Here is a 21,709-nt window from a genome sequence, read left to right as displayed (position 1 = left end):
CCAGCTCTGGCACAAACACACACAAAGGAGGGTGCAAAGCACATGGGAACCCGGCTCTCTCCATGTACATGCTCCACTCTCTCCACATGCACCGCTGGTATGTGGCCCTGTGACAGGGGGTCTGACCTGGATTTCTGGCACCCAGGTCTCTGTACACACACACAAAGTCAGGTCCTTTACCCAGGCAAACAGAGCGCAGTGAGAAGACAGGCCCTGCTCACCAGGCATGGGGCACGGTCAGCCAGCTCCTCATGTGCGCCTGGCTCCTTTCATCCCCTCACTGCTCTGTTTTCCCACCCTTGTTCCTCCCCAAACCACACGGGCCCCTCCCTTTCCCCCTCTAAATATCCCATAGTGTCCTGTGTGACCCCAGCGTGCCTCTCCTCTGCATCCCATCACGTGTCCCAGAGGACTGTAACCATTCTCTCTACCTCATGGTGCTGGGTGTCCCCCAGCCCCTGCTCCCTCAGGGAGGGGCTGGGCTGGGGGTGCGTGTCTCTGACAGGTTATTGGGGTTCCTCCCCATGCTGTGCCTCTGTTTCCCATGTTTGTGGGTTCAGTCACACTCCCTTGTGACCATGGGAGATGCTTTGGGGTTTTGCCTGCCGCTGCCCGGTCCATCGCCGACCACTCCTCGCCACTGCTTTCCCAGGGAGGAAATGAAATGTGGCCGCGTTTAAGGCCTTTGGCAGGGAAAGTCTACATAAATATTTATCAACAGACAGAAGTGGAAGAGAGAGCTCATAAAAATGCATTTTGGAAGGCTCTCTGCCCACCAGTTTTTTGCAGGAGGGCAAATTTAAATTAATGTTGCACAGAATCACTGCTTTGCTATTAAAAACGACAAATGGGTCCAGGTTCGTTTCCAGTGACCTGCTGTTAATATGGTATATGCTGCGCTGGTACTAAATTGCCAGCAGATGACAGTGCTCTGAAACATGAGGGAGGCAGCTCAGACTTTTGTTTCCCTTCACCCCGTGTGGTAAGGAAGGGCACAACCAGAGCTCGAGGCCCACAAGGGGGTCATGGGCAGAGCAGGGCCACGAGCACACAGCCAGGGCCAAATGAAGGGCTCAGGAATGAGTGGCAACCAGCATCTCGAAACCAGACTTGTTTTCTCTGCTTCAACCCTGACAGCTAGATTCCCAGGGACCTCCAGAGGTCCCTGCCAACCCCGGCCATTCTGTGATTCTCTGGTTCTGGAACATATTTTAGACTTTTTTGACATGCTTCTTTGTTGATATCCATGTGGACAAGGGAGAGCAGAGGGGCAGGCACTGAGCTCTGCTCTCTGGGGACAGCGACAGGACCCGAGGGAATGCCATGGAGCTGGGACAGGGGAGGGTCAGGCTGGGGGTTAGGGAAAGGTTCTGCACTGAAAGGGTGTTTGGGCACTGGGACAGGCTCCCCAGGGCAGTGGTCATGGCACTGAGCCTGCCAGAGTTCAAGATGCCTTTGGACAACGTTCTTAGATCCATGGTCTGATTTTTGGGTGGTCCTGTGAAGAGAGAGGAGTTGGACTCGATCCTTATGGGTCACTTCCACCTCAGGATTCTATGGATCAAGAGATGAGATTGCAAACTCAGCATCATCTTTTGGTTAGGTGTTTGTCCAGCACCTATCACAAGGGGCTGAACTTCCCCAGAGGAGAAGGAGGAGCTCCTGGTGGTGCTAATGTCTGTCCTGCACTGCTGGTTGTCCACAACATAAATATTTTAAGGCAAAAATCAATCCATCAAGTCTGGTATATTCTGATAACCAGAGATCCTCCCAGATTCTCAATCTGTTGAGAAAATAGGTTAATTCAGCACCGGCACCACTTCTCTCTTTCGCTTCTCCGCATGCCGAGACACCTGATCTCAGGGACCCCCAGGCAGAGGAAGAGCCCAGGGCCGTTCCCTCCTCGCTGTGACTCTCTGGGAAGCCTTCCACCCAGTGCAGGACCTGATCCTGGCATTCGGCCTGCCCTCTAACTCAGCTACAAATTAGCACTGAACATAACTGTTATTTATTTCTAATTAAATATTAAGGCAGTGTGTAACAGCACTTGAGAAGGATCATCTTGCTATGTGTCTGGATGCAGCACAGCCCTCCCTAAATCACACTGAAAGCCGATTTCCCTCCCGCTATACAGCAAATTATGTCAGGCTCTTTGCTGGTACATAAGGAGAAAATTTGTTACCCTTCTGGAAAATCAATAGGCTCTTGGCAAACCGGGTTCGGTGCTGTTAATCTTCTTGAAGGCGCCATCTGCCTCTGTGCCACAGCACAACCGGAGAGCCGTCCCGCCGCGGGGAGCTGCCCAGGCACCTGCTGCGTGGCTGCCAAGCCCCAGCACGGCTGGACTTGCTCCGTGCCCCGTGTGAAATGCTTCCAGTCAAAAACGCTGAAAAAATCCACCTGCCTGGGGCGTCCCCACTGCTGCCTGCAGCTCCTCGATGCCCCGCAAGCACACAGAGGATGTGAGAAACCCCGAGGCACAGCTCGCTGGCTGCGAGGACCTGGTGTTGCCACATGGGGCTTCCCCCGAGTGCTGGGGGTGCTCCCACGGTTCCTGTCTGTGCAATGCCTGGTCCAGCAGGTTCTCCTTCACCAGCTTTGCTGCAGCAGTGGCTGGAAGATGTCTGGAGGCAGGGCCTGGGTCTCCAACCTCCTAACCAAGCTCAGTGCATCACCAGCAGGCAAAGCACAAAGCAGAAACCTTCCCTGCAGGGTAAGGGTGGGCTGCAGAGGCTGGAGCCAAACCCATGGAGTCCTCGGCAGGGATGAAGCTTGGTAACACACCATGGCCACATGCATGAGCAAGGAACGTGGCTGGGTTTGCAGGAGGAGCAGCCGTGTTTGAGGACCTGGGGATGCCTTGGAGAGCAGTACTGCTGGTCAGGGCGTGCTGAGTGCTGGCAGCTGTGGGGCTGGGGCTGGCTCCTGAGGTGAGGAACCGACCCTTCTGCCACCACTTATGGCTTCCACGTCTCTTCTGTTGGGTCTCTGCCTCTCCCCAGCCCCGTCTGGAAGCTCTTGTGGTCTCAGAAAGCCACAGCGGCTCCTGAGAGCTGGCTGGAGACGGCCAGGAACAAACAGAGGTGCCCGGCTCGTTCCTGCTCAGTATTAATCAGCACTTCTCTGAATCACAGACGTGGCTTTGTCTGTAGGATATCATCTGTGAGATTCAGAAAGCGGCAGGAATTAATTCAGCTTGGGAGCTTTGGATGACTCAGACTGCTGTGAAAACACCCCAGGGCAGAAATGAGATGTAGGGCAAATTCACCCGTGGGGTAGCTCTCAATGGACTTTAACTGCAGATAAATTTAATTTGCAGAAGTGAAGAATATTTTATTTACTCTTTCTAAGTAGCATTTTAAATTGAAATATTCAAATTGACAATCAAGAGACTCTTAATGGGTTGCATTTATTGAAAGAGATTTTGATTTAAATTCCTCAGTCTCAGAGTCCCAGGCAACATTTCTTTTTCCCCGAGTGAATTCCTGCTGAATTTCCCTGTTGCACTAATGTATGAAAATCTGAACGCGCTGAATAAACATACACGATGACACAGCGCTGATATTTGGATACGTGCAACCCACCCAGTGCTCTTGCTGGGAGATGTCTGGAAAAGCAGGATGCAGCAGCCGCAGGTGCTCTGGGGAGCCTGTGAGGACAGAGGGCTTCGTGTGCATCGCCGGTCTCCCACAGATGGGCCCAAGTTTCAAGGGCCCCTCGGGTTCCTCTAACTGCTGCCGAATGCCTGCCTGGGAGAAACAAACACATTTTGGCAGCTGGAAAAATATTGAGGCGATGGATTTGAAGCGCCGGGCCATGCGGACTGCTGCTTCAGCTCTGCATGCAGCGCTCTTTCACTGCAGTCAACATTTCATAATAATTTCTGGCACGGGGCAGGGAGCCCAAAAGGAACCCAGGTTCCACCCTCGGCTCCCTGCTCTGCTTTCTGTGTGCTGTGAAGGAGCAGTTTAGGTAAATGCAGCGGGGCTCCAGACTCTTTAGAGCATCCCACAATATGCTGATGGCCAGGAGCTGGAGGGAAAACGAGCAGCCACACACCACCAGAGAAACCCCAACAGCAGGACCTGGGAAAACTCCTTCTGAAGGAGGGCATTTGGAGGACGCAGCTGGATCCCATTTCACAGTCTCTGGCAGGACAGCAGGCTGGAGCCAGCTCCCCCCATCCTGCCCCTTGTGATTAAAGTGGGGTGGACCTCACATCAGGTTAGGGTTTCTGGTGGTACCCGTGGTTGTGGCTGTTCCTCCTCTTCTCCTCAGCCAGGGATAATGCAGCACCAGGGTGTTTTCTCCACCCCTTTGCCTTGGTTTTCACCATACCCTTTTCCTCCTTCTATAGGGAGCCCCCCTAGCTGATGGCAATGCAGGTTGCAACATGGTCCCAGCTCCGACAGACTTCTGGCTCTTCCATCTGCAGCCTTTCTGTCCCAGGAGCTCTCCCAGGTTCACCCTGTTCTCATTTCCCCCTCCTTCTCCTGGTTTCCTCAGGCTGCGTGTTCACCACCAGGCAAACCCCAGGAAGGAAGCAAAGTCCAAGCTGAAGCTGCCCGCACAGAATCTGGCACGTGGCCCTGCACAGCACAGAGCCTGCCATGGAAAGGATGCTCAGCACCCCAGGGGACAGCCTGCATCCCAGGGCTGGAGAAAAGCCACATAATGCACTGTAACCCTGGAGAATTCACTGCTCGGAGTAGTAACAAAGAAACAGCACCATTAGCAGGTCGAGGTAACCTGCTAACATTCACGGTACTTGTAGTGAATTAATTAGCTATAGCGAATGCATTCATGGCCAGCTTACTACATCTGCCAAGAACATTTTCAGAGCAGACAACCAAAGTTTTTGCTCTTTCTGTGCTTTCTTTTCCGTGTCCTCTTACAAAAGACAACAAGTATATTGCTTTTACATGTCTCCTTTGCTCTGCAAGCTTTACGGTATGGATTACATATCCCCATCCCTACTTGAAGGTGTACCAATGTGAGACACCTGTGAGGCTGCTGGATCGTGAAGAGCAGGGGTCCAGGTACTGCCTCCTGGAGAGGCAGGGGAAGGAGATGCATCCTTGTGGACCTGCCGTGCTGGGGGCTGGCAGCTCCAGCTCCCTGCTGCCCTGTTCAAGGGACAGCTGGAAAGGGAACCACCTTCATTTGCCAGCACCTTCTAAGAAAATGCTGCTGGAGGAACCATGCATCATGCATGGGCTGTGCTGTCGACTTGCACAGGAATCAGGGCTACAGGACATAAACCTTAAATAAACCTTAAACTGAAAATATAGCCAGGCTCCCTCTGCACAGTGCAGGAATTGCACTGCACAGCTACACTCGGATGGTCTCTGGCAAAAGGAGTTATTTTTGAGAGTGCTTCTGCATACGTGCAGCACCTCGAAAAATGCACACCCCATCTCACAGCCACCGCTTCTCCGTGCTGTGAACCACAGACAAACCAAACAAACGCCGCCAGTCTCCAGCTAGAGCACCAGCTACAGAAAATTTACATCTAACTGATCCTCAGCCACTATCCCCCGTGTGGTCTGCCGTCAGGACAGTGGCATGAAAAAGTCAGCTCCTCTCCACCCTCGGCTGCTCAGCTCCACCTCAAGGCGAGGCACAGAGCTGCCTTGGCAGAGCATGCTACAAAAGCAGAGAACCTCGGGGGAAGCATCCTGCACCAAAGCATTTCATTTGGATTTCCAGCGTGGCAGGGGAACGCTTGTATTTTGAGGGCATGGATAATTCCATTTCCATGAGTTCGCCCAACTTGAGAGGAATTCCTACTGATTTAAGGCTGGTAAACTGCCCTCCTTCCTAACTGCTGCTGCTCTGAGCCAGAAAGCCCTGGGGCTAACACCTGCTGAACTGTACCGTGGTAGCCCAGAGAGGGTTCTGGGGGATGAAACAACAGGCATGGAGACAGTTCCTCCCTGGGCCTTCCTGCAGGGCTGAGCACGGCTTTGCTGTTTGTCCTGCTTTGCTGCCTGCTGCAGGCACGGGGAGAGGCTGATGCTGCCGAGGACTTCATCAGATGTCTGCCACTGCCATCTGCCGGAGCCTATTCCTTCTGCAAAATCATCTCAGCTGCCAGACCAACGCCCCTCGCTCCCACAGCTGGCTGGAGGCGGTGGGCTGGTTGCGCACAGCTTGGGCTCTGCAGCTCTGCACCGTCCCAAAGCAGAGCCTGCCCTAAGGACGCCGAGCTTTTAGCCCGAGGCTGTGCAGTGAACACGCTGCCCACCTCCCTCCCCATCACCCGCTCGTGTGCCGTGGGGTATGTTCATTCCCACAGCTCTGCAGCCACCTGACCCCTGCCTCAGCCCCACCTCAGGTCTCCTCCTGAGAAAAGTGTTTTGGAGCCTCCTTCAGGGGTCTTTTGCATTGCAGATCTGAGGGAAGATGTTTTTGCACAAAGCAAACTAAATGAGAGAGGAAAAGCAGGCAGGCGCTGGGCAGGAGGAGCAGGAAGGCTTGGTGCTGGGGCACAGTGGTTTGAGACATCCCGCTGGGAAGCTGGAGAGGGCTGAGGGGGATTTTTAAGGACCATTTCTGATCCTTAAATCGCTGTGGCTTGGAGCGCAGGCAGCCACAAAGGGACAACAACTCCCCTAATCCCATCCCCTTTGTGCCTGGTACGTGGGGAGCCCAGCAGGACCCCCCAGCAGCACCCAGTCCCCACATTTCAGCTCTCCCCAAGGGGCCCAGCTCTGTCCCTGGTGGCTGGCGTCCACCCAAGGACACCAAAGCGGTGGCTGGGCTGGCTGAGACTTGCAGGAGCGGCCCTGCAGCCAGAGGGAAAACCTGCACGCTTCCTGCAGGCCCTACACGCTTAACATGGGTCAGAGGGAAATGAGGCTGCTTGAACTAGGGGACAGGGGCTGTATTGGCATTATTTCACCCTCCTGTCTCCTCTTCAGCAAGATTTCCTCAGAGCACAGCAGGAGCAGTGCTTTGAGACACCCCCAGGGCAGGTCCGAATGCCTGATCCAGGGACCAGGAGCAATGGGACTGTGCAGATGCCTCCTTCTGGGGTTCACCCCTGCTGCTGAATATCTGGGTTCAGCCTTTATTCTAGCATTTCAGAACTTCCAGGCATACATCTTTGTCGCATAGGTGTTGTCCACGTCCATTTTTTACGTAGGCAATTCAGGCATACAAGCCAAGTCTCCTGCATAGAGGAATGCCATTTCCATCTACTTCTCCTTTTCCCTTTTCTCAGTTCCCCCATTGCCTCCCTGTATGAAAGCCAGGGCACAGTCCATGAAATTAAACAGTAAGAATTAATGACTAACCTTTAGAAGAAAAAGATGATCGTTTGTCTGCAGACAGACGATCATGCAGACACTCACGCCGGAGGGTTCACTGCGACAGAGGACAAATTTGACTTGGTAGCTCGATACCAAAAACAGACGGGCTGTTGTGCTACCCGTTAGTGTCACTGCTAGCTCACAAACCTAAGACCACCCATTTATTGCATGACTGTGGATCTGAATCCTTTTTTAGCCGAAATCGTTCCTTCAAGAGGAATGAGTCACATACACGAAGACCCTGATGAATGACAGTCAGCTAGCTAGTCAAGAAAGTGCAAGATTGAGCTCCCGCTAAACTGTAAACTGACTCATCCTGTTGGGGAGATGTACCACAGCCCATCCAAAGTTTCTAATACTGGCACCAACTGTATAAAACAAGGGCTAAGGCCTTATTATATATATTATATATAAGATTATCTTGACTTCTGGTCAGCAGCTGGTGATGCAAGAGTTGAATTTGGAGCCCATGTTGTCTACTGTCTTCTTGGGCAACCTGGGTGATGTGACCGTGTGCTCTCAGCGAGCTGTGGATGGTGCTAGATTGGAGGGACTGGCTGGCATGCCAAACGGTAGAGCTTGAGAGCATAGGGACATGGAGATGATTGAGGATGAAGCCAGAAGATGCCTCCTGCATTTGAGCAATGAGAAGCATGAGCACTGCGTCTGCGGTGGAACAACCCCATGTATCATAGAATCATAGAACCATGGAATCATTAAGGTTGGAAAAGACCTCCGAGACCATCTGGTCCAACCATCACCCTACTACCGATGTCACCCACTAAACCATGTCCCTAAGCACCAGCAGCTGGGAAGTGACTGGCTGAAAAAAGCCAGGGTCACCCACAGTGTGCTACGGGAAGAGAAATACAGATCAAGGGACAATAGTAGCACCATAGATTCGACACTGGTGTGGACACACTTGGGATGCTGCATCCCATTTTCTGACCTCTCCCAAGTTCAAAATGTAGGCAGAGAAACTGGAGAGGAGCCAGCAAAGAGCTCTAAAGATGCTTAGGATGCTAAAAGCTGTAAAGATGACCTGGAGAGCAAGTTAGCACTGTTGGGGGCTCCAGTGAGGCCTTGGTTACTCCCCATATCCCAGGAAAGTGCAGGAGGGACACCAAACCCCTTGCACAGGCAGTGAGCTGGTAAGATAAATACAGTTAATCCAAGCAGGTTAACTGTGTACCTGCAACAGAGGAAAACGAAAATCTTTGCAGATTCTGCTCTATCACCCAAGGGGAAATTTCTCCTCAACCAAATGACAGCAGTCACTTGAACCTGGGCACATGAGCAGTGCTTACCATAAAATCACTGGAGGAGGACTTTTTGGCACGCTCTCGAGGTGGAGTGAAGATTTTCTGATTACATTGAGGGCAATGCTGGCACCCCTGCTCCTCAGGGACCGTGAAGGAAGGGGCTAAGCAGAGGTCACAGGGATCTGGAGCTCTTGGGCAGACGGGGCTAACGTGGTCTCACAGCATGACCTGCACACACAGCAGCCACAGAGCTCTGCCGGGCGTCCCGTTTGTTACGTGCTGTACTAATGAGCAGGAAGGATGCGCTGCCTCTCCCTGCCACTTCTATTAAAAGTATCTGATGAAGGAAAGAGAAGCTCTGATTTGCATGAGAAGGGGTTGAAATAAATAAGCAATCATTTTGAAAAACGAGTGTACGCACATACAAGCACCCACGCACATAGTTAAACCTCCCAACCAAGGAGAGATGAGCTTGATGCTGATTGTTTATGTTCATGCAGCAAAAATTGTACAGAATTATTCTTGGATGAAAAACAGAAACAACCACGTCAACTCACTTCATTTTAATGTCCATTTTATTGTAATCATCTTGCCATTCTCTGAGCTTTCAGCATCTTGTTTTGGCATTATAAGCACCTGTGCTTGTAAACCCTAGGCATCATAAATAAAAAGAACACTTCACTGCAATAATATCTACAGAAAATGAAATTGGTGCAAAATGTGATACTTGCAGCTTTTCAGCTCCCCTACAACTATACGCAAGCCAGTAGTATATAAAGGCTACTTATCCAAAGTGCTCAGTCTGTCTGGGTTCTTTATTACTATTCATATGTCACTGGTGCACAGAAAGGATGGGCTAAAGTAAGATGCTTGCCTAGACTTTGGGAGAAACAGCCATATTTTCCATACATTTCCTGTGTGACTTTGAGCAAGGTATAATCCACCCTTTGATCTGGTCACCTTCTGTAGTATACTACACATCCACAATATCAAACGGGGGCAATAACTCCTGTTCCACAAGAACTGTGTGAACAAGACCAAGCCTGATTTGACTTAGGTATGCAATGATAGGTGCCCAAGGCCACAAACATTGTGCATGTCAAACCTTAAACTTCTCACTTTTTGCATATGGACTGTAGTTCTCCACGAAAGCACAGCCCCAGTGGTAGGCTCTATAAATAAGTCAAAGAAACTGAGATTGTTTCCAAAAATGGATTTTTTCCAAAATTATACAGTAACTGCCAGAATCCATTTTCTGTTGCATTTCTGTAGCTGCTGGTATCAGAAGAACGGGAGGGGTGGCCTTGCAGAAGGAGATCGTAATCAGATACACAGCTCTGGGATTGGCTGGAGGAGGCCTGGAGGATCAAGTGACCCTGTTCCAGGGGTGCAGTGCTCCGCACGGGTCTGCACAACAAACGCTGACAGAAAGTTGACCTGAGTAACATTTGTAATTTTGAGACACAACGAGACATTTTAGGGACCTTTTTAGTCTATGACAGGACAGGCCCCGTCCAGAAACAATCTGGGCAAACGGAAAGAAAACAGCATATAATGTTTCTCGTGCCCCTATAACAAGAGGAAAAGGGTTGACACTCAGGATAATGGGAAACTACAGTGACTGCAGGGTGTTAGAAGTGGGTTAGAATTTGAGAAGCCCTGGCGTCACAGTGGGCAGAGCTAGGTGGAAATAATTAAAGGCATTGCCAGGAATGGCTTAGGCTCACAGCCTACTATAGGAATAATACTTCATTGTCAGGCTTCTGTTGCCTGTTGCCTTGAAATATAAGAGCTAAGATTTAGATCTGCTCAGGATGGACAGCTCTTCTCAGGATGGAAAACTGAAAAACGTATTCCTTTGGAATCTGAATGTAATCTGTCCAAGGAGAGATGAAAATGTGAAAAATATGTGCTCAAAATGTTACGGAAATGTGAGGAGTCCTGGGTCTAGACCCTCTCAACTAAACATTTTGGTGACACTTAAATTCTGTTCATTCTCTCTCAAAAAAGACTAATTCCTGAGCCTTGAAAACCGCAGTGTTGGAATAAAGCAGGAGGGACGGGCAGCCATACACCAGGAGGACGTTATCTCAGTTTGCATCCCTAGCAGTCGGAGCGACTTCCAGGAACAACTGGAGGTGTAAAGTGACTCGCTGTAAGAAGCGGGGGTGGCACTTGAAGCGCACCAGGGGGAAATAAAGAATGACGCCGCTGAAAATGAACAGAACGATGTAGAGGAACTCAATCTGGGGTTGGTCGATGATGGGAGCTAACACCAGGTACACAGCCGCCATCAGAACAATTATGGGGATGATAATTGGGACCTGGGAAAGCAAAACATCAGAGTAAGGACTCATGTAATCCTTGTGGGTCTGGACAACCCTGAAACTTGTGCAGAAGGCTTTTTAGCTGAAATTCTGCTGCAGCCTGAGGTATTACCCAGAAATCCCAATTAATCCAGGCATCCTGTTTCCCAGCCCACTCCATTCTAAGCTTGTTGCAGGGCTGCAAAAGCTACACCACCACCACATACCCTAACCCCTTGTCTTCCCTGACCTCACAGACTTGAAGATGCAAACTGCTTTTTTAGTGCCAGGTCTGCTCTTGCTTCCCATACTACTCAGGTTTGCATCCCAAACCTGAGCTGTAGACAAGACCTGTTTGTTGGCTTCAGCTGCTAGTGGGATGCCCCACTCTCCTCCCTCAGTGTCCTAACACTTTGGGCGAATTGCTAGTTAATCTGATTGTCTTCAAGCCAAGGGAAATCTTCCTCCTTAGACATAAACCTGCAGCAGATATACAGATTCTGCAGAACATCAGCCATAAATTGTCAGCTGAACTGGGACCTTCAGACCTGAGCTGCTTCCAGTTGAGGAAAGAGCCAGGCCACCGAGCCAAAGGCTGCAGAAGACCTACACCCTCAGGGGACTGGCCTGGAGGGTGCTGGGCATTTTATACAGCACACAAAACATTACTGAAGAAGCAGCACTTCATCTGCTTGAAGCCCATTCAGCCAACAAGCTGGGGCCTCACCCAGCATCCTAGTCACAGGACAGAGCCACAGGAGCGAGTGACAGGAAGGCCTAACAGAGCACTGCTCTTCTTCATGCTAAGCCCTGCAGGACACTCGCTATTGTTTCATGCAGCCTGGCAGTGTCAGCCTGTCACCCATCTCCTGGAGGAACCCCACAAAAACGAGGGTGCTCATTCTGCTTGTCACAGGGAAAAGCCACTGTCCCTCCCTCAGTCTGTTGAGCCCCCTGCTCCCAGGATCTTTTCTGCAGAAGTATTTCCCTCAGTCACTGAGGAGGCCCTGCAACTCAACTCGCTCATGGCACCAGGGAGAAAACAGGTAACTCCTGATTTCCTTCCACTGAGCTGGTCTGTGGGGAGCAAACCTGTCCCCTGGCCATGGCAAAAGGGCTTGGGGCATTCTGGCTGAGCTTTCTCTCTTCGGCCAGGCTCTCACACCTGGGCTACCCTCTGAGGAGGGTCACTGCACTCTCAGAGTGTAACCAGGTGGTTGTGTTGCTGATCAGAATCATCCAAAATTTTTCTCTTAAATTTTGAAGGAAAGAGTATACAGTAAATATATTTTCCACAGTGAGAGGGGGATGCGTTATTAGCTTACCAAGACGGAGAATTCAAACCTGACTTATGCCTGCACACTCACACTATCACACCCTCTGTAGACTTTTCTGAGACAAAATGTGAAATTAAAAAAGGAAGGATAACCACACTAAATCCATAAACAACTAACCCCGGTGCTTTTCCTTTCCTCATAGTGCTGTCTCATTCATTTAGACAATCAAGGAAAAGGGTTGAGGGGGGGTTCATGATATTACTTTACCTTATAAGATCTTGGCAGTTCTGGTTTCTTGATTTTTAAATACAGGAGGCCAGAAATAGTCATGCCATAGAAAAACCATGCTATAAAACTGGGGGAAAAAAAAATAAAATACATTTGGGGTGAGATCATACAGCAATGTCAGTCCTGCCTTGCATATCCCAAGTGTACGTATCTCCAATTAAAAAGGAGAATATTGATATAAATTTAGTAGTTCTTGCATTCATTTCCTTTCCAACACAAACACTGAGAACTTTAGAATGACCCGAATATTGCAGATTCATTTCAATATGAGGATGAATCACATCCAGTTAAGTCCGTAAGACTGAAGCATTCATGCATTGCTAAGCTGCTGGTTCTTAACCTCTTTTCCCAACTTCCCTCCCCGATACTGGCCAGAAAGCAGTAGCCCAGGTTGAAAAAAAATAATAAACAAATAAGCTTCCAAAGCAATGCCAAGAACCAGGGCCACAAGGGATGCAAACAGAAATGCTGCGCTTACCTGAAGAAGTTCACGATGCTGGTGAAGTTTCCTGACATTATCATTACCAAAGACATAGCGGATGTAAACAGCAGGGCAGGGGAGGGCGTGAGGCATCGCACATGAGCCATGGACAGAATGTCTGGCTGCAAGCCAAAGCACAACAGCGTGTTGTCATGTCACGTTCGCGCAGACACGTACCCATCCCCTCGGCAGCTGGGGGGAGTTCTGCCTGCAGCCAGACCCACTCTTAATCATCAAGCGAGCACCATAATGTAAAAGCCACTCAGCTGCAAGGAATGTAAACACGGAGCCCCCCTCAAGGATATTTTTATCGTGTCTCGCTGATTTCCTATCAGATTGGCTTCAGTTCAGGCAAACATGATGAGGTTTTCAAACTACCAGCGCAACAGATGAAGGCTGAGTCAAATCGGGGCTTTCCTCATCATCACCAGGAAAGCGGGCTGGCCTTGTGCATGGTCCTGCTCTTCTGCCCTCCGTCACCTTGCTCTGGGATTTCTCCCGGGATGACTGGAAAGTGAGACGACTATTCCCAATATATATATGCAGCCAACCATAAAACAAACGAGGATTTGCTCCAGAACATGGAGAGGATCACAAACCTCTTTATTTCTTGGTTCATTGGGAAAGTTTAGCGGAAAGGTTTCTTGTTTTATTTTTATTTTCAACCAGAATATCATCCAAGTACTTCTGCTAAAGCTCAGAGAAACAGGCAAGAGATAGCTCTTAGGCTGGTGCGGTCACATTCAAATCCACAATTTTGTGAACTGCCTGGCACAGAGCTTGCCACGATGCAGCAGACACTGACACCGGTAAGAGAAACCACCACCCCAGATATTTATATTTGTAAAATATTCCCTCCTGTGCAAAGGAGTGGAGCTGATGCAGGGTGGTATCCTTTGCCCCCAAGGAGAAATGGAGGGCACAGCTTGCCTCAAGACAAACACAGCTCAGCTCAAGCTCTGAAAGGCCGAAGTGGAGCCAAGATGCAGGTGTAGTGCGGGGGACCTGGAGGCAGAGGCCTACATGTCCATGGTGTCAGCATCCATAGAGAGTGTGGGTGTGCACACGTGTGATCAATAGTGACTACAAAAGGATGGGGAAGAAAGTCTCTGAGTGATAAATAAACCACTGAACAGCTCTACCAGTTGAATGTATGTGGTGTTTTCCTTTCTGATTTAGTGTCACAAGAAGATAGAGTTGCTCAAAGCAAACCTGACCCCCTTTTTTGGTCCTTACCATATGGCCTTCCCTTGCAGCAATGTAGCACACACGGCCTCCACTAAAGAATGTGCCATTTGATGAGCCAAACGTAGACAGTGCCACCGACAGGGAGATGAGCCATGCCCAGCTGCCCAGGACTTTGTCCCTGAGATGGGAAAGAATTCATATCATAACATCCAACATATAGGTGTACTGGATACACATCCTAGAACCAGACAGGTTTCTTCTCTCCATTATTTTCACTGAAAGTTTTTATTATTATTATTATTTTTTTCCGAAGTCTTTCTAATGATTTAAAGCCTTCTCTCCATTCCCATAATATTTAGTTGTTAGTCTCAGCCAGAAAAGGCAGCTTTGCATCCTGCCTGGTGTATATACATCTAAATCTCTCTATATTGCAGTGGTGTACAAAGCTGTAACAATACACAAAGCTCACTTTTTGTGTGTACACATGCTGTGGTGTGAAGCTGGAGGATAATTGCTTTTAGCGCCAACAATATTAAAATGGAAAATGCAGAAAGACCATTACCACCAGAGCTGAAAAGATATCCTGCATTATAACCCCTTCCCCAACAGGCATAAGAATTTAACCCTCTAATCTCACCTGCACTTATTTCTGTTCTGTGAACCAGGATAAAACCAAAGCAATAGTTTGAATTTCAGAAGTTTGTTTTTAGAACATGCTCAGACATTTGCACTTTGCTTTCTTCAGAACAGAAGAAGGAGCAGGGCTACAAAATATTTCGAGGATACATAATTTTCTCACCTAGAAGTGAAGCCTGTCTTTAGGAATGAAGCAGCATGAAGAATATTAATTGAGTAATAAGTGCTGGTGGTTTGGGGTAATTATCACATACATGTACAAACACACAAACACATTCTTCATCAAATTGGCAAAAATCCAAATTTTGAAAGTGTTTCCTTTTTTTTTTTTTTTTTTTTTTTTTAGGACAGATTTCCATCTGAATTGTGTGACTTTAAGCCTTATGTAGCATTTTTTAGTATCACCAATCCCAAATGTTCAAAAATCAAGAACTGGGCTTTCCAACATTATGGCAGCAGCTTATGCACCATAATAATTTCAAAAACACAGCATATAAATTTAATATCTGGGTTATGGGCCTCTGGGATTCAAGTTATTAAGCTACTTGTCATAGAGAGAACTAAAAATTTCCTTTTTTCAAAATGATGGAATCTGGGCATCTCACATGATCACAAGACTCCATAACCTCACGATCTCAGAGGAAAACAGCTTATATCACAAAAATGGTAATAAAATACTTAGCAATTGGGTATTTTGCACTTCTGAGATTAGTGTTCTGCTGCTTGGGCTCTCAAAATGAACTACAGGGGCTCCCATGAACAACTTCATATAAGTGAACTGAGATCTGATAAATCACTGGCACCAAAGACATGTTGGGGAGAATTTTGTGAGCCCATTTTCTGGCTGCACGTCTCACCTCTAAACAATGTTTCTATCTAGCAATTTCCTTACTACATGGAGAATAAATGCATTTAAATGTGAAGTGTCCTCCTCTGGCTTCTTTATCCTCCTCCTCTCCTTCCTTAATGGCCTGAATAGCTGCATCTCTTGCTCATGAACCACAAATATTACACCCTCCTCAGCCAGTGGCTATCCACCTGTCCTCCAGGCTTCTGAGTGCCCAGCTTTCAAGTTGCTAGTTCAATGTTTCTTCCTGAATTGTGCTCCTGGGGTGAAAAGGTTAATCAGGCAGGAAAATGAGAGGTGTTAAAAAGGAGGAAGCTCACAAATAAGTTGTTAATCAGGAATGATGGGAAAGGAAGTGCAGAGAAAGTTCATGACACTGCAGCTTAGTAAGGCTTTGTAACCTGTTCAAACAAAGCACTAGGCTTTAAAAGCTCCTGCTTATAATGACATAAGGGCTATTAGAGAACACAAGATCTTGTTCAGATCTTCCAACTGGAGATCTTGCAAAATGCACATAGTGGCAAAGCCACTGCTGACTTTTTATGAGTAGGACGAGCAGCTACATAATCTCTGGATATAGTGTCACTGTTTTTGCCAAAGTCATTTAGAGATATCATAGATTCTTTGTCTTTGGAAATATTGGGTCTGAGTTTGGATATTCTGTTAGGTGTTAGGTGTTAGGTGTTAGGTTAGCTGTTAGGTGTTAGGTGCCAGGTGTTAGTATCACCTGGCTCAAAGTCACTGGTGCCTACATTTCTCATGACAGTCCTTTCTTTCATATCCTAAAATCCTTGTCCCACACAGAGCCTATTCTACGTCACAAAACACTTCAGGCTGATGGAAGGTACAGTTTCTAAGCAGATGGGGAAACTAAACCAACTCGCTATGGCCTGGTCTAATTCCCAGGTGCTGAGTGGAGAGGATTAACCCAGTTGGTTTTTGTGTCTCTCCCAAACCACTGCTGCTACTTGGTGGGGCAGCACATTGTTCTCTCCACTCTTCTGGAAATGCTTAAAATGTGGGACATTTCCCAGTCCTCAGGCCTGGATATTCTGTACTGAGCTTACATGGCACGGGTTTGGTAGCAGGGGGCTGCAGGGGTGGCCTCTGTGAGCAGAGCCCAGCAGCTGCCCCACATCAGATCAGAGCCAGCTCCAGCCAGCTCCAAAACAGACCTGCTGCTGGCCAGAGCTGAGACCAGGAGTGATGCTGGGTGGGCCTCTGGGAGAGCAGATTGAAGAAAGGGGGGAAAAATTGCTGCACAACATCAGCTGGGAGCGAGGAGTGAGAAAATGTGAGAGACCCAGCCCTACAGCCCCCAAGGTGAGTGCAGCCGGAGGGCAGGAGGTGCTGCAGGCACACAGCAGCAGTTCCCCTTGGCCTGTGGAGAGACCCCTGGTGGAGCAGGCTGCCCCCCTGCAGCCCATGGGTCCCACACGGAGCAGATCTCCACGCTGCAGCCCGTGGAGGAGCCCCCAGTGGAGCAGGTGGATGTGGCCTGGAGGAGGCTGCGGCCCATGGAGAGCCCCCGCAGGAGCAGGCCCCGGGCCGGAGCTGCAGCCCGTGGAGAGGAGCCCACGCAGGAGCAGGGGGGCTGGGGGGAGCTGCTGCCCGTGGGGGACCCGTGCTGGAGCAGTTTGCTCCTGGGGGATGGACCCCATGGGATGGAGCCGTGTGGGAGCGGGTCTTGAAGAGCTGCTGCCTGTGGGCAGCCCCCACAGGCTCAGTTTGGGAAGGACAGCATCCTGTGGGAGGGACCCCACGTGGAGCAGGGGCAGAGAGGGACCTTGAGGGAGCGATGGAGGCGAAGCGTTAGGGAATGATCTCAGCACCCATTCCTCATTCCACCTGCACTACTCAGGGGGAGGAGGGAGAAGGTAGTTTTGGGGGGAAGGTGGTTTTAGTTGGCCATTAAGTTTCTCCCTGTGCTAGTCTGCTAGTGGTAGGCAATAAATTATATCAGTCTCCCTATGCTGAGTCTGTTTTGCCTGTGTTAATAATTGGTTGGTGATCTCCCTGTCCTTATCTCAGCCCTTGAGCCCTTTCCATCGTATTTTCTCCCCCTGTTCCTCTTTGAGGAGGGAGAGTGAGAGAGCAGCATGGTGGAGCTTGGCTGCCCATCAGGGTGAAACCACCGTAATGCCCTTACTGCATCCTCACTGTTTTCTGGGAGATGCTCCTGGTGTGCTCTTCACCCTTTCTTTACAGCCACTCTCCAAAGGGAAAAGCACAGGCTGGAGGGGAGCTACAGTTTCCCAGTGTAAATGAATGGGAATGGGGAGCAAGGGGTGCTCTGCAGAACATCACATCTTGGCAGACCTTGGAGACCGTGGGCCAGATGGGGCTGGTCAGCTTCGTCTTTGTTCAGGGAAGGCTACCTGCTGCTCTGAAAGTGGCAGGGAGCTGTATGTCAGCATGCTTCCTTGTCTGCTTCCATTCCCACTGGGAACAGCACCTAAATCTCCTGAAACTCAGGGGAAAGCCTGTGTTTTGTTAGACTGCATTGGCTGCTTTGTTACCAGAAGCAGAGCTCACCCCCAAGTGACAGCCACAGCTCCCGAGGTCAGCAGTTCAGATGGAGTCATGGCTGCAAAGTAACTCACGTTCACCATCAAGTACAGGCAGGTGACCAAGGGAATAGCAATCATCACAGCTCTGGGAAGGGTCACCTGGAAAAGGGGTGACAACAGTGTTAGAAGAAGCTTTTTGATTGTTTTAATATCATTTTATTTGTTGCTGGTGCATTATGGCTCTTGATGTGATACATCTTCCCATGAACTGAAATGGGTGTTGCATCATACTTAACAACTCTAAGGGCTACATCAAAGCTTGGCAGCACAAGGGAAATTTGCTCTAGGAAGGAATTATATTTTTCTTAATGATAGGATACTATCTTGGAGCCCCACAGCTCATTTTAAGGCTCACAAAAATCAGCAAGCACTGCTTTACGCAGATAAAAGCACTGGAAAAGAACACCTAGCAAGGTGATCACAAAGCAACTTTCTATGTCTAAGACCTGAAATACCAATTTTTGCATTCCCTATTCTCACTGTAGGACAAGATATGGCAATTCCTTGTGCTGTTGCTTCCACCCTGCCAAGGTCTCAGTATCAGTGCACACAGTCCTTTGGGAGAGAGTGCCACGTGGCTCTGGGATCTTTGCTGCCATTTAGATTAATATTCAACTGCATATTTTCATGTAATTTGTAATATCATGTGCTCTGCACAAGCACAGTCTATACCTGCTGCACTCACACAGCTCTTTCTGAAACAGAAATGTGTCTGAAATGTCTGATCTGTGATCTCCGTGGCACAGAGAGGGCTGATGTGAAATGCGAGTGAGCTACTGCAGTGCCTATACCACAGACAGAACAATGCCCAAAAAGCAGATATTTAGAGACATGGGCTGTTCACAGACTTAGATTCCCTCTCCAGTGAGGCTTGACTTTCTCTAAAGTTCCCCTCCAAGCAACGAGGAGTAAGAAGTGGTTTTTGAACGACACATTATAGATCAAATCTTTTTCAGAATACTTGGTGTTAAGAAACCTTTGTGAATTTTACCAGAAGAGAGGCTGCAGTGCTTTTTTTGCATAAGTCTAGGTGTCCAGAGTGCTATCCTCTGAACTCTAAGACAAAAGCTCAACCCCGAGACATTCAAATGCCTATTAGCTTTTTTTCCCAGCTACTGAGGCAGTGCTTTCTTGTGGGTAGGATGTTAAATTGCTTAAAGACCCATTTTTACTATCCCTGTAACCTTTCCAAACACATTCAGAGGTGTCCTGCCCCAGAACAACAACAAAAAAAAACAGGAGGGAAGCTCAGCAGTCTTTCCTTGAGCTCTAATCCCTTGATTACCCCTCTTAACACACTAATAGACAGCAACAAACACATTAGCCACAGAACAAGGCAAGTAAAACCCAGCTCACTCACCTCAGGCTTCTTCAGTTCCTCGGTTACGTAGTTCAGGTTGTTCCAGCCATCATAGGACCAGAGCCCCTGATAAAACGCCACCCCGACTGTCCCAATCCCCGCGGTCGTGTTTTGAAAAGCATTCTGAAAACTCTGAGTTTGTCCCTTGGCCAGCAGCACCAGCCCACCCACCACAATCACTAACAAAGCCAGGAGTTTGGCAGCTGTAAAAACGTTCATGATAGACGTCGCCAGCCTCACGTTGAGGCAGTTGATGATAGTTAAAACCAGGATGCAGGCGGCAGCTGCACATTTGACGACAACCTGCGGAGACGAGCAGCCCGGGTAGAAGGGCGCAACGGCGTACTCAGCAAAGCTCAGGCAGACAGCTGCCAAACCAGCTGGTCTCACCAGGATGACAGAAGTGTAGGCGAAAAGGAAAGCAGGAAAAGAACCAAAAATCCTCAGGATGTAAATATATTCACCTCCAGACTCTTTAATTATGGTTCCAAGCTCAGCATAAGACAAGGCCCCGAACGTGGCCAGGAGACCACACGCTGCCCAGATAAGCAGGCTGCTGGCAGGGCTCCCCATGTGATGTAGCACCCACTCGGGGGACATAAAGATCCCCGAGCCTATCATGGTGCCCGCAATTAACGACACCCCACTAATCAGGCCAACCTCTTGCTTCAGTCTCAATTTCTCCCTTCCGTCACTCGGATCTGCGGATGAATGAGGTGAATCTGCTGTCTTCCTTTTCCTCATTACGGACCTGTTGGGAGATGTTTCTTCAGAGAAAGCGTGGAATAAGACTGAGTCATTTGAATAAGAACTACCTCAGGCTTTTAGGGTTAGGTTAATAATTACAGGAGTCACACAGAACACTGTCAAGAAATACAAACTCTCTTTCCCTGTTTTGCATTCTTTCATTACCTATCTTATCTTGCTAATTTATAATGGTTCAGATCCAGCCAAGTCTGATGATCTTTGGCTGTCATTACAAGCAATGGGAATGGAGAGCATTCAGCACCACCTCAGGATCATGCAGCACCTCACCGGACTGTGTCCCTGATTGCCTCTCCTTTAAATTATGCTTCAAATGGCACCTGAAGCAAAATATAAGATAAGCAAAATCCCATTGCAAATCTGTACTTTATTCTTTGTTTCAAAGTCAATGCTCAAGCACCTCCTTCCATGCTGAATCATATTTTCATTCCCCACTACAACGTGACCCTAACAAGCCTGCCACCCAGCACACTGTGGCTCTGCTCAGCGAGGAACCTTTTCAGTGTCTTAATCAAAGACACAGAAGTGTTCTGCTAAATCCAGTCCAGATGCTGCTTTCTTGCAGAGCAGTTGGGGCAGTTCTGGCTTTTTCAAATTTAAGAAGACACAGGGGAAGTGTGAAGAGGCAAAAAAATCCATTTTTATGGGCCCTTTTTGCCAGTGTCCATGAGGTATGCAGATTCTTCAGAGGATTTTGTCGCCACTCATCATATACACATTTCATTGCACACTCAACAGAAATGTTGAAGCACAACCTTTTGGCAATGCCACTGGCATCTTTTTACCTAACATAAAATTGTTGACTTTGGGGAGGGTTCTGCTAGAAATCTGAAGGTTGTCACAAGGCATGAGGGTGTGTTTTGTGATCTGTTACATGTGCGAAGCATTGAGCAGAAGGGAACGTCCATATGGATTCCTTTGGACATAAACTAAACTTTCCTGACTGCAGCCATAAAGAAGGAGACTTACTGTTCCTGGTGGTCTCGTTCAGACCGCTGCTGTGATAGATACCAGACAGAAGGGGTGAGACCTTCCTCAGCCCTTCATAGACACAGCAAACCTTGGATCTTTAGAACTGTCTGTCCTCAACCATTCGAGCTAAAAACAGCATGAATATAAACAGATAAGTATTTTTATTATTTGTCTAAAATTTCCTTCTCTTCTAAATCATTTAAATTTCTCTTTCTCTGTTTTTATTTTCATAAAATAATCTTCTTAGCTTTGCAGTTTTCTACAGATAACTCTTGGGCTCTTAACAAAACTCTTGCACTCATAAGAAAAACAAGGTATATGAGTCACAGGATTTCTCATGCCAAAGCAATAAACTAGAACAAATTTTAAAAAATATATATACAAATTATAAAAATTCACAGCTGATCACGCTGTAACTTTAACAAAAATGAAAGGTTACTTTGT

The 21,709-nt window shown here is 48.4% G+C and overlaps 1 protein-coding gene across 1 annotated transcript; it reads right to left on the bottom strand.

Annotated features, from left to right (window-relative positions):
- Window positions 1-9,132: 9,132 nt before the first annotated feature.
- LOC118165234 (b(0,+)-type amino acid transporter 1-like) lies at window positions 9,133-20,302 on the bottom strand. Its single transcript, XM_035323202.1, has 6 exons — window positions 19,529-20,302; window positions 18,134-18,267; window positions 14,164-14,293; window positions 12,925-13,049; window positions 12,426-12,513; window positions 9,133-10,899 (listed from the first exon to the last, which is right to left on the bottom strand). The coding sequence occupies exons 1-6, from the start codon at window positions 20,270-20,272 to the stop codon at window positions 10,666-10,668; spliced, it is 1,455 nt and encodes a 484-aa protein (XP_035179093.1). The 5' UTR covers window positions 20,273-20,302; the 3' UTR covers window positions 9,133-10,665.
- Between the last annotated feature and the right edge of the window lie 1,407 nt (window positions 20,303-21,709).

This window comes from Oxyura jamaicensis, chromosome 3, assembly GCF_011077185.1.
Source record: "Oxyura jamaicensis isolate SHBP4307 breed ruddy duck chromosome 3, BPBGC_Ojam_1.0, whole genome shotgun sequence".
Taxonomy (NCBI): Eukaryota; Metazoa; Chordata; class Aves; order Anseriformes; family Anatidae; genus Oxyura; species Oxyura jamaicensis.
This window is presented reverse-complemented; position numbering and strand designations above follow the sequence as displayed.

Bases quoted from the DNA above. Each gene is read 5' to 3' on its own strand.
- LOC118165234 (XM_035323202.1), bottom strand. From the start codon at position 20,272: ATGAGGAAAAGGAAGACAGCAGATTCACCTCATTCATCCGCAGATCCG. The intron at 12,514-12,924 runs GTAAGCGCAGCA...TTTTTCCCCCAG, and splicing joins AGCATCGTGAACTTCTTCAG to TTTTATAGCATGGTTTTTCT. The intron at 10,900-12,425 runs GTAAAGTAATAT...TTGCTTTCCCAG, and splicing joins AACTGCCAAGATCTTATAAG to GTCCCAATTATCATCCCCAT.